Source organism: Chamaea fasciata, unplaced genomic scaffold, assembly GCF_029207755.1.
Source record: "Chamaea fasciata isolate MVZ Bird 193981 ecotype frontalis unplaced genomic scaffold, bChaFas1.0.hap1 SCAF_4, whole genome shotgun sequence".
Classification (NCBI taxonomy): domain Eukaryota; kingdom Metazoa; phylum Chordata; class Aves; order Passeriformes; family Sylviidae; genus Chamaea; species Chamaea fasciata.
In genome coordinates this window covers 12,102,412-12,114,644 of record NW_027094089.1, presented here as the reverse complement: position 1 = coordinate 12,114,644, position 12,233 = coordinate 12,102,412, and the positions used below count along the sequence as shown (strand labels likewise).

The 12,233-nt window shown below is 42.2% G+C and overlaps 1 protein-coding gene across 1 annotated transcript in view; it reads right to left on the bottom strand.

Annotated features, from left to right (window-relative positions):
• The window catches only part of BRD10 (bromodomain containing 10), a 48,666-nt gene extending 43,868 nt beyond the window's left edge, over positions 1 to 4,798 (bottom strand). Inside the window, exons 1-2 of the mRNA XM_066180850.1 lie at positions 4,137 to 4,798; positions 3,078 to 3,278 (exon numbers count right to left, since the gene is read on the bottom strand). Of these exons, the coding sequence (XP_066036947.1) occupies positions 3,078 to 3,278; positions 4,137 to 4,645 (710 nt within the window). The 5' untranslated portion in view covers positions 4,646 to 4,798. The remainder of the gene's footprint in view (positions 1 to 3,077; positions 3,279 to 4,136) is intronic.
• Between the last annotated feature and the right edge of the window lie 7,435 nt (positions 4,799 to 12,233).

Sequence of the window (12,233 nt, the reverse complement as noted above, 5' to 3'; positions counted from 1 at the left end):
ACCCTTATAAAAAGCAAATTTGACTGTGTAAGTATACCTTATTCCACAATCGCCTTAATTAAATTACTAACTTGCAGCAAGAATTCAATTCTTTAAATGTTTTAATGAACGTCTGAAACTTATCCCAGAATCATGCTTTGAGAGATGGAAGACAGTTCTGTAACTGCCAACACAATTTTCAACACACCAAAGCCATACAGACACTTAATTTCCACTGAAACCAACCAGTTAATAATCTGCCACTCACTGGTGGTTTTAAAAAGTTCAGTAAGAATCTACCTTTATATTTCAGTATCTAATTAACGAGTCAATAATTTCCAATTATAAAATAATCCCACAACTATTTATTGTTAACTAATATGTAAATTAGTTGATTTGTTACTTACTTAGCACATAACCAAGCAGCTGAGTAGAAACTCACAGAAGTGTAAATAACAATTTGAAGAAGACAGACAATATTCTGAAAATTACAACAATTGAACAAGAGGAATGTTTACAAACAACACTGAGAAAAGTAAATCAGATGTTATCATGTATATAGTTTGGTGGGGTGAAGTGCTTTTGCTGCTGTACAAAAACTATTAGTAGCAAAATAGTGAAATCAGCTTTGCAATGATACCTTGTCAGCTTTTACATCACCAGTCCACCATTAGGAATGTGTCAGCTGGGGAAAGTTATAAAACGTTACATAAAAGAAAGAGAAACTGATCCTGCAAGAAATGGATAAATTACAAGAAAAAGAGAATTCGCAACAAAGGATACCTATATAACAAAAATAACTAATAAAAGATTTGGAGTAGGATTTCCCTGAAGTTAACTACAGAAGAGACGATAAAATCCCACTTCAGAGTTTTCCTCCAAAATACACAGTTGAAAAAAATTTCTGTACAATAGACATGATTATTTATATGTTTGACTATTTGAAATTTTAGTTTTATTTAATTCTCATCATAAGATGCCTGTGTATTATGATAGTATCTAAATATCTAAAGCAAAGAATTATATACAAACTTGGACTTCAACAGGCAATTTGCTTTAGATATGAGGCTAAGTTTTATAGAAAGGCCCTTGCATTTTGCTGTCTTACTTTTCTGGGACTGACAGCATGCAACTCTTAGACATTGTACACTAAGATAATTTATGACTACATGCGTAAATTACAACTACAAGCACAATGAGTCACCCACTAGATGGCCAGGAACTGACCCCTTTTTTATGTTCCTGATAACTCATCTTCAAGTTGGGTGAAGAGCAGATGCTGCCCATCCAAACACAACTGATTTGCCAACACTACGCTCTCCAACTAAAATAACCAAAGCTGCGATCTTCCATATTGTTTAGAAAGTACCTCTTCTGTGCCAACTTCAGTGCATTAGATTTCAAAAGAAAACAAAAACACATAGCAGAATAACCATTTTCTTTTCTCAATAACAAAATACATACTTTAGCAATAAGCCAAAGTAAGTTTAGAAAGTTGCAATACGTTTTCAAATAAAAATAATCTTGAAAGTATGTGCATTTATATGTGCAACACTTCGAAAATTTATATATATTGTAAAATGTGATCTTCACTGGAAATGTGCAACTAACTTTGTAGGCCTTCCAATTTCCAAGCTCTTTTCATAAAAGTGCTCAGAAAAGGTTCTTTGGGAAAATTTTTGGTGTGCAGGGAAACAATTGGTAGAAAGAGGTTCAAATTACTTTGAAAACATGGTGTGATTAAGAAATAAAACTGAGAAAAGATATTAGAAGCATCATTACTTGGAGAGGTCAAGAGAGTCAAAGAAATATTAAGCCAGCTATCTACTGACAGACTTTTACTGCTTCTTAATAAGTGGTACAGTTCAAAATTTTAGGGTTAAAGAAGCAAGGTAGTTGTGGCCTTTTTCTGTTATCCTGGAAATATCCCAGGATCTGGGATTTTTGAGTATTTCCAGATACATGGATTTAACAGTTAATTACTACAGTTTTGCAACAATGTACTTAAAACCGGTGTATGAAAGTGTAATTTTTATCTTGTTTGGTAAACTGTTCTACAGACTCTACCAATGAATTAAAATCCAAACCAAAATGTCCTTTTTCGTAACGCTGTCATCAAGTTCTGAGTTCTAGATCACAGAGTTGAGCAAAACTCAAGAGAATTTTACCAAAGAAACAATAACCCTAGTGATCTTTGCTTTTTTTGCTTTTTTTTTTTTTCTCCCCTTGGCAAAGTGTGATTAGAAGATTAGTGGATTAGAAGAAAGAAATTAGATTGGAAAAAGGTACTGTCTAACAGTTCAGTCAGCCATATAGCTTCAAATCTGCTGAAAATAAAAATTACCTGCAAAATTAAAAGCGAGCTGGTTACGTAAAGGAAGTCCACAAAGCTGCGAACTTTGAAAAAAGCTACAAAAATTCTGCTTCCTGAAGCAAATACTGTCTTACCATTGTGCACCATGTTTAGACACAGTCACTCAAATTACTGTTAAACAAACTTAAAACCTTCATTTTCCTCAAAGTGAAACATGTTAACATTGAACGCTGCCTGGAATTACATAGCTCTTAAATTTAAGACACAAAATCTCAGTTATTTACATGTACAATCTAAAATTGTTACCTAACTGACAAGCTGAAATGCCACATCAGTGAGGTAACAGCAGAGGCACTGGCAGAGATAATTTGCTTCTGGCTATCAGCGAGAGAAGCAGTGACAAGATCATGGAATTAGACTGCAGTTAAGCATTCTGGTAGTTTTTAATCTAATTATTGCATTAAAAACTGTCCAAGCTTACACATGATAAACTATAATGCACAAGCAGGAAATCACTGTGGATGCTTTTAGTTATTAGAAGATTTGCTACACTAAAACAAAAGCAGCTGTAATTTAATTCAAAACATAAATAACCTCAGCAATTTTTCAATCAAGTGGTACTAAATTTTTGCTTTGTGGATGCACTCTATTGTAGTCATCAACTTAAAACCACAAAAGCACCATAACATCTATTAACCTAAAAGAGCCATGAGGAGCTAGCCTCTTTAGAAAACTAGGAAGACACAACCATTTTAAAACAAAACAAGACAGCTATTCTTATTACCTCTTTTCCTCTTTTGCTCTCAGTTGCTCCTCTTGTCTTAGAACCTGCACCATCACAGACTCAAACATGCCTGTTGACAAACCCACTAAGTTGCGGGGCGTGGAACGTCGTCTCGTAGAAACGCATGCTGCTGTTTTCTCATCCTCCTGCCCATAGCATCCTCTAGATGTCACAGCTAATGATGTTTTCTCTCTTAAATGCCTAGAAGAAAAAAAGCAAGCCAATTCACAATTACAAACTTCTGAACCAGTTGCACCTCAATGCCTATATGCAGAATACTATGTCATTCAGAAGACCGCTGGGCTTTTCACCGTAAGAAGCCACCACGGTTTTCTTATAATGACAGAACAATGCCTATGACAAGCCCATGAGAAAGCCTGTACTTCAGCTGTGATTTAATCTGGGCTTTCAACTATATAGCTCGAGACCTTTCTAGGTTTCAGCTGCTTTGGCTGATGATAAAGCTCCTGCCAGGGACTTATATTTCAACTTACCGCGATTTCCACTTTGCCATTAAAGACTATAGTATGGCAAGCATTGTCTCTCATTTTATAACTATCAAAAAGCAAACCATTTCAAAGCAGGTAACTTCGGCTTAATGTTTTATTCCTACGTATTTTAAGGGCAGCAAAAATGTCACAGATTGTAAAAGTAACAATTTCTAAGAGCCAAATATTCATACATAGTTTAGACAGTTTCACGACAGAATAAAATAGAGGAAGAAGCGTTTGACATCTTGCGTAAACAAGTGTCCCTCCCTCCACGTTCACAAAAGGCTTCTTTCAGAAGGAAAATCTTAGCCAGGAAATGCTGTGCTCTAGTTGGTATTTTGAGGTTTGGAATTTCCAAAGAGTTTTGAATTAAAATTTGAATAGTTCTCAGTAGGAAACGTTAATATTCACGAAAATATTTAAAGTTCCAATGTTCTTTCTGTTGTGGGGTTTTGTTTGACGGCTGTTTTTTTTTTTTCAACGGAATTTTCACGTAAAAAAATACACCCTCCTGTTCTACTTTATGTAAAGAACACGCGGCACAGCCCCTATAGTTTTCTACACCTACCGGGACAGCAGTGCCAACTTCTGTTCCAGCATCATCTCCAGCTTCTGGGCCTGTTTGGAGAGCCAGTGATCCACCCCGTGCAGCCGATAGCAAGTCTCCAGCATGAGTCGGAAGTCACACACGAAATCTGCTATCCCTGCGTACTGCCCACTAGAAAATTTCTCTTCCATTTTCAATAGCCATATTCCAGCTGGCAGGTGCTGCAAGGACTGGCTGCTCTTACGGCCCGAGAGGGAGCCAGCGCCTTCTTCCCCGAAAGATGCCTGATCCGCGAGGGGCTTCAGGAACGGCGCCGTCAGAGGACGGTACTTCTCCAGCAGGAACTCGCGCAGGATGCGGTACGCCTGCTGCAGCTCGGGATTCAGGCTCTGCTGCCAGGCAGTCTTCCCTCCCTCATCATCTGCCTCCTTCTCAGGCTCCTCCATCCCACTTCGAAGGGCCGAAGGCCGATCCGCCGAAAGGTCTTCGCCGGACTCCATGTCTCCCGCGCCGGGTTCGTTCTCCGGCATCTGCCGGGGACTGCGGCGCTGAGCCTCGCCCGGCTGCCGCACCCGCACCGAGCTCACCTGCACATCCTGACACCGCTCAGCGCTCCGCCGGGCCGGGGGACGGGACGCGGCTGCCGGCGGGGAGGCATCGACCAGGCTGGCGCGCGGCCCCGCCCCCCCGGGGACCGCGCCCTCGCCCTCAGGGCCCGCCCCCCTCTCCCCCCCCTTCTCCCCCCCCCGCCGCCGGCGGCACCGGCGCATTCCGCCCCCCGCGTGCGCCCTTCCCGCCGGGCCGGCCGCGGCCGGGACCTCCCTCCGCGCCGCGCGCGCTCTCCCGATGGGCAGGCGGCGCGTGCCGGCCCCGCGTGGCGTCGGTCGGGTAACGGGCGGCGCGCGCGGAAGCACGAGCGGAGGGGAGGGGACGCAGCCCCCCCCCGAGCTCCGAGCCTCTTACCTCAGCGCGCATGCGCGCGCCCAGCCAGCGGCCGTGCGCCTGCTGCGACGGTGAGCGCCGGGTGGATGTGGCGTCATCAGAGGGCGTCTAGCCCGGAGACGGCAGGGGCGACGCAGGGGCGGCTGCTGCTGCGCGCGCGGCGGGGCGGGGCCTCGCGGCGGGGGCGGGACCGCCAGCTCCTGAGGGGCGGGGCAGCCAGCGCCTGAGGGGCGGGGCAGCCAGCGCCTGAGGGGCGGGGCAGCCAGCGCCTGAGGGGCAGCCAGCCAGCTCCTGAGGGGCGGGGCAGCCAGCGCCTGAGGGGCGGGGCAGCCAGCGCCTGAGGGGCGGGGCAGCCAGCGCCTGAGGGGCGGGGCAGCCAGCGCCTGAGGGGCGGGGCAGCCAGCGCCTGAGGGGCAGCCAGCCAGCGCCTGAGGGGCGGGGCAGCCAGCGCCTGAGGGGCGGGGCAGCCAGCGCCTGAGGGGCGGGGCAGCCAGCGCCTGAGGGGCGGGGCAGCCAGCGCCTGAGGGGCGGGGCAGCCAGCGCCTGAGGGGCGGGGCAGCCAGCGCCTGAGGGGCGGGCGGGACCGCGCTCGCCGCCTTCCCGCCGGTCGGGCGGCCGCGGCAGCGGGGACAGGCTCCGCAGAGCTCTGCTGCTCTGGTGCTGCGGCCGAGAGATTTCGGCCACGTAACGGGACTGTCGTCTCATGTCAGGTGTGCCACCACAGGTGTTCAGCCGCCGAAGCGAGGTAGCAGCTTACACAAGCACTCAGTTCTACATTCGGTTCTGCCCCACTTGCCTTAGGAACTGGTGCCTTATGAGGGGAGGCTGCTACTGCTACCGACGACGCTGTCCTGGCCTGGGGTGCACTTATAGTCCTTTCACGTTAGCCCTCACTTTTCCCTTCGGTATTGCTCACCCCTGTACCATATCCTAAGGGACACTGCCCGAGCATCACAGTTGTAATTGCCTCCAGAGCACTGCAAAGCGCCTGGAGACACACCTCTGTGTGTGGTTTTGCTTTTATACTCTTCACATTCCTAACTATATGAAAAGCTGAGGGCACCCTGCTGAGAGAGAGAGAGAGAGCAGGGGAGAGAATGAATGTAAGGGAGCAGGAAAAAAAAACCCCTCTACTTCTATAGGGGCATTCTTGTTCTTCAGAGATCACTCCAGAGACCTTGCTCGCAATGGAATTCTTTTAATGGGAATAAATGCCTCCACACTGCAGGAAGGTGAACCTGCTTGGAAGGATCAATTGTGCGTTGAGGCTGTAGCAATCCATGCAATAGTTAACCCAAGTATAGCCACACACGGGATGGCCTTCAGGTCTGCATTGTGCTGTGCATTTCCCATGGCCGCAGGATGAATTCAGGCAGCACACTGAATTCATTAGAGCAGCTGTGGGCAACTCCCACACTGTACTGGTACCTCTATGACCTTGCAGTCATCCTCTCTGACAGCAGAAATGATGAATAAAGTTGTTCTCTTTTAAGGAAATCCTCGTATAGTTTGAATGACCACAATGGGATAGCCCTTCCACAGACTTTGTGATGCACCCTTGTTACAGACCCATTTGATGCTGCAGTGCACATGGTTTGTGGGATCTGAAATGCTGTAGGATATCAGTTCTCTTTTTCCTCATGATGTTAGCTCTAAGAAATTGGATTTGAAATGATACCTTGCAGAGTCTGATTGTCTCTCTTGTACTGGGACCATAAGGACCAGTATGTCCTGTTGCAAAACAGAGGGAATGTTGTGTTATTTTTTTTGAATAACTGATCTCAGGAATAATGCTCATCTTGGAGTCCCACTCCAAGATGAAGGTGGAGGGTCATCATCAGAGGGACAGGAGTGGTGGAGGGATTCCAGCAACATGAATGGTGTTTAAATCAACTGCAGGAAAAACATAACTGAAGAAAACAACCATTCAAGTAACAGTGGGAATTTCTAGCATAACTTAAATTAAACTAGATGAGGCTGGCAGCTCTTTTAGAAGTTTTGCACCTGTTGGATGTCTGGCCTGCAGCACTCACTTCCTGGCTCATTTATATTCTCTGCAACCATACCTGGTAGCTTAATAGAAGTTTTGCTTCTTGCTATATGTGTGAACTTGCTTTGAGAATACAAGAACTTGTAGTCATAATTCTGCATACAATTCGTTGGCTGAGTAGCCACAAAATGTATTAAGAGACTTTGGTGCGATAACATCACAGCTATATTCAGATCTCCTGTCAGAAATTGAAATTTTATGGTGATGAAAGAAATTAAGGTATCAAGTTTACACTCTGAAATTAAATTTCAGTGAAGAAGGGCCCACATATGACAAAACAAGATAATATTCTTTATTGGGAGCTCAGACTTGTATCACCAAAATATTTGAAAGAGGATATTTTTTTCTAGGTATATTTTTTCTATAAAAGTAGGATGAAAAATAATTTTTAAAAAAGGATCATACTGGGAAACATCATTGCATGGATCTATAAGAACTTTTTTGTATTTTCTTATGTAATGAGAAAAATAACTTGTATTCAAGGAATTCTGTGATACACTGGCTATGTACTTCCTGAATCTTGCCACACGAGTGCACTGTTGAATAAGTGCCATGGCGTATTCCTACCTTAAATTAGAGCTACCACTCCCATCTCAGTGTAATCAGGGTAGAACTGCTGAAGCAGAAGGAAACATTTTGGAAAACCTGTAACAATGGTGTTTCATTTTACATATTCAGTATTAATAAGAGCTATGACTTACATATCTGAAAAAAACCCCCTTAACTTTTCGGAATAAATAGAAATGATAAATATTCTTACCATTTCTCTCCATACATCTGAATTGGATATACAATTTTTGTAAAAGGGCATGATAGAGATTCACACATATTTTCATAATAAAAAGTAGTTGTGTTTGCATGATCTTCTCAAAGAATATTGCACTAAGCGAGCACCTCTGCTTTCATGTTATCACAAAGACAGAAAGGAATTTTGTCCTTATAGTATTATCCACAGTATCTTAGGTGGGTACAGAACAGTGCAAATGTCAAGTGGATAAATATATACCATGAAGATTAAATGTGAGATATGCTTAGGAAACAGTAATCTACCATATACAGTTCACAAAGGACAGGATGATCTAGCAAAGGAAAAGAGGCAACTGTCAGATGTGACCAGTGCCCTTCACCTCTGATGTGATTTTTGAGTGATGGAGCATTAGCAGGTCATGGAGGTCACATTCAGGGATATAAAGTAAGGAGAGTATCTCAGCCTGACCATGAAAGCACCCACAATTTCTACAGACACCCAAAGAAAGCTTAAGTAATTAGTCTCTTCCTAAGGCTTGATTTGGGTATAAGTTTTTATCATATACCCTAACAAGATACTTTGTCTTTACATTTGCATTCAGTCTGAAATCAGTGTTATTAAACTACAAAGAAGTTACAAATATTGTATAGATTAAGATGATGAATAGCTAAATAAACCCAACTGTTTTAAATCCCTGAGTTACTGTTGGCCATTTTCTACACTTAACAAGAGTTTATTTATGCATTTTTAGGTATTTTTATATAACCCTCAGAAAATGCGCAAAATATATACAAAAATAATATTTTAGTCTAAAGTTTTTAAATCCAAAGGCCCTCTTGTTGTCTTCTATCCTATAGACAAGAGAACTATAGCATTTTTGTAAAAGAAGATATTGCCACCCTCAAAGAATCATTTATTATGATTCACAATTATAATATTCATATTAGGGCACTGAATGTTTGTTTTCTAACGGGTCAGAGCTGTCGACTACAGAGTGTAAAATGAAAAAAGAAGGATGGTTTCTGTAGCAGCAGTACAGAATATTTAGGAAGAGTAGTAAAATTGACTGGATCTTTCTGTGAAGGCCTGGATTCCTGTACCTTAATATCACATTCTCTGGTTCAGGAGTAGTAAAGGGGGATTAAAAAGTACCTTCCACCATCAACTTTATGTTTCTCTTCACAAATCAGAAAAATTTTTGTTTTTATTTTTTTCATATAACATACATTCACTCAGCATATCATTTTCTTCTTCTCCTGGCAGTGTCATAAATAGTGACTGAGTGGTTCCCATTTTCCTTCATTTTGCTTCTTCTATTTCATACAGTTAAGCCAGGGGTCCAAAGTACAGGTTTCTGCTACTGATGACCTCCATAGTGACATAGAATATAGCCCACAATAAGGGTCCTTGGCACCCTACTCTGAGCTGACTGGATTACCGTTGCCACCAGAGACATTTAAACTGTATGCTCAAGTAGTTACATGCTCTTCTGCTTACATATAGTAATGGAAAATAAATTGAACACCAAGCTCTAGAAAACACTATCAATGTGCTTTTCATTTGCAGATCTGACCTGCAAGTTTCCAGATAAAATCTAAAGTTTCCTTTTATGAGATGAACATGTCAAAGAAAGAAACGGGCTCTGGAGTGTGAAGAAAACAATCAATCTTTGAAATGCCTCAGATGACTTATTCTGCTCATCTTTTTCATCCTCTCTCATGTTCCACCACCTTTACTTGCATCTTTCTCCCTTTTAAGGATACAGCACTACTTTCTGGTGCCAGTGATGTCCTCATTGCCAATTAGAAAACAACCAGACAGAAAACAAATAAACTGTCCTTGAGTTTTACACTTTAAAGACATTCCTCCTTTTTTGAGTCCTCAAAGCTGTAAACTGTTCTGTGTTCAAGCTTCTGCAGCATATAGTAGTGAAAAAGTACAGTTCTCCTTAAAAAAAGTAATTCTCAGCAACTTGAAGCAGAATTAAAATTTTATGTGTTACAATACATCAAAAATTCATTCTCTAACAAAGACCATGAATAAGTATTTTTTAAATTAACATGAAATGTTATGATCCAAATTTTTATGATGTCTTTTTAGAGCTAGAGAAAGAATAAAGCAGCTGAGTACATTCAGATGGTTTTATCTTGATTCCAGATGGCCTTTGGAGCCCACTGCATAAGAACTGTATGGAGATGAATGCTGTAGGATGCCCAGGGACTTTGACCACTAGTGTCTAATGGATCTGTCGGCTGTGGGAAGTAGCACAGCAGGAATCAACATGATTTCCTGCCCAGCTATGTCAGACCACCAGCAGAGATCTTCCTGCAGAGGACACAGGTTGAGGGCTAGGAATGTGACATGAGGGAATGATTGTGCCAGATAATCAAGTAGGGTAAAACATCTAATCTTTTTGGTTCTGTAATAAACTCCAGGGTTCAGATCCTTGTTGGTTGCCATTTACACCTGACAGCTGGACATCCAGTAGATACAGGCTGATAACAAGGTCCTTAGCCAAGCTGGAAGGATAACTGATGAGACTAGGATGCAGTATTTAATTTAGCGATGTTTGTCAGTCTGTCTGCTGTTCAGCTGTTGATGTTCACAGAACTTGAAAAAGTGTGTATTTTTTTTCAACTAGGCTTTCTCCTTCCACACCCTTGCCAAACTTAGTCAAAATTATCCAGAACATTAAAAAGTGGCTGGAGAGGACAGATGGACAACACAGCTACTTATGCCTCAGTCCCTTAGAAAATTGGTAGCAGGAACTAAGTAATCTCCAACACTGTTTATTTTTACTCTGCTCTCAGTAATTGTGCAACACCGGAAAGGCAAGAAAATTGCTTCATACCGACCTAATATTTATTTACATGAAAGATTTTGCAATTACACTTTATTGTGTCTAATTGCAGACCTGAAGCTTTGTGGGGGTTTTTTTGGTGGTTTTTTTTGTTTGTTTATTTGTTTCCATTTTTGTGGTATTATAGAAATGACAATTATTTCCCTTTCCCAATGCTGGAGAGTAGAGAAAAAATACAAGGATATAATTTTCATAGGAAAGAGAGATTTTGAGAACAACTAGGTGCAGAGATTAAAATGCACAGAGAGTCAATGTTTAGATGACTAAACCATTTGTTCCATTCACTGCCCATTCAGTTCATTTATAATAATTAGCTGTAAAGATTATGTTATACAGTATCTGAGAAGACAAATCATGGGCAAGGGCTAAAACTGTAGTCACACAGATATGAATTTCTGCTTCTGAAGGGGAAAAGAGAACTCCTCCAAGTATGTTCATGATATCAACAATTCTACAGTGTGTGTTGTATGTCACTTTTCCTGGTGGATGGTGTGAAAGAAAAGAATCTGTGGCCATGTGTACCTTACACGTAGATACATCTTGGACATACAGCGCACCTCAAGACAACTTTTATATGCTATATACCAGTCCATCAATGGGGAATCGTGGAAAGACTGGGAAATATTGGAAAAGTATAAATTAAAACTATTATTTGTACAGACACTGACTCTTGTTCTGAAGTGTTGTCACAAAAGTTACAGGAATCTATCAGCAAAATTTGGTTAAAATGTAAGTCTTTAGTCTCATTCAGCCACATCTCATCTATAGATCTGGTTTTATTCCACATTCAAAGAGAAAAAACCAGTTGTTTCAAAACAGGAGATACAGAAAAGCCAGAGTAATTAATTAATCAATATAAAACCCGCATTTGCATAATATCGATTTCACAGAATCACAGTATAATTAAGGTTGAAACAGATCTCTGTATTTCTGTTGCCTCCATGCCTCCATGCTCTAAGTGGGGCAAACAGAACAGCTTGCTCAGGATGCTGCTCAGTTGGGATTTGAGTGCCTTCAAAGATGGAGGCTCCACAAAAGGTTTGCATGCAATAAAGAAAAACTACTCTAGTCCAAGAAGATATCCTGACAGCCTCTATATTTTCCTCTATTTGCGGTTAATGTACATGGCTTATAGCACCTCAGGGTGTTATAGATCATCCTGAGTTGGAACAGACTCACAAGGATCATTCAATCCAACTCCTGGCTCTGCTCAGGACATCCCAAGAGACGCACCATATGCCTGAGAGCATTGTCCAAATGCTTCATGAGTTCTGTCAGACTGATGCAGTGGCCACTTCCCTGAGGAGCCTTGTCCAGTGCCCACCCACCCTTTGGGTGAAGAACCTTTTCCTGATATACAGCCTAAACCTCCTCTGATACAACTTCAGGCCATTCTCTTGAGTCCTGTAACTGGTCCTATCACAGTGAAGAGACCAATGCCTGTCCCTCATCTTCCTCTTGTGAGGAAATTGTAACTGCAATGAGGTGTCTCCACAGTCTCCTCTTCTCCTGGCTGGA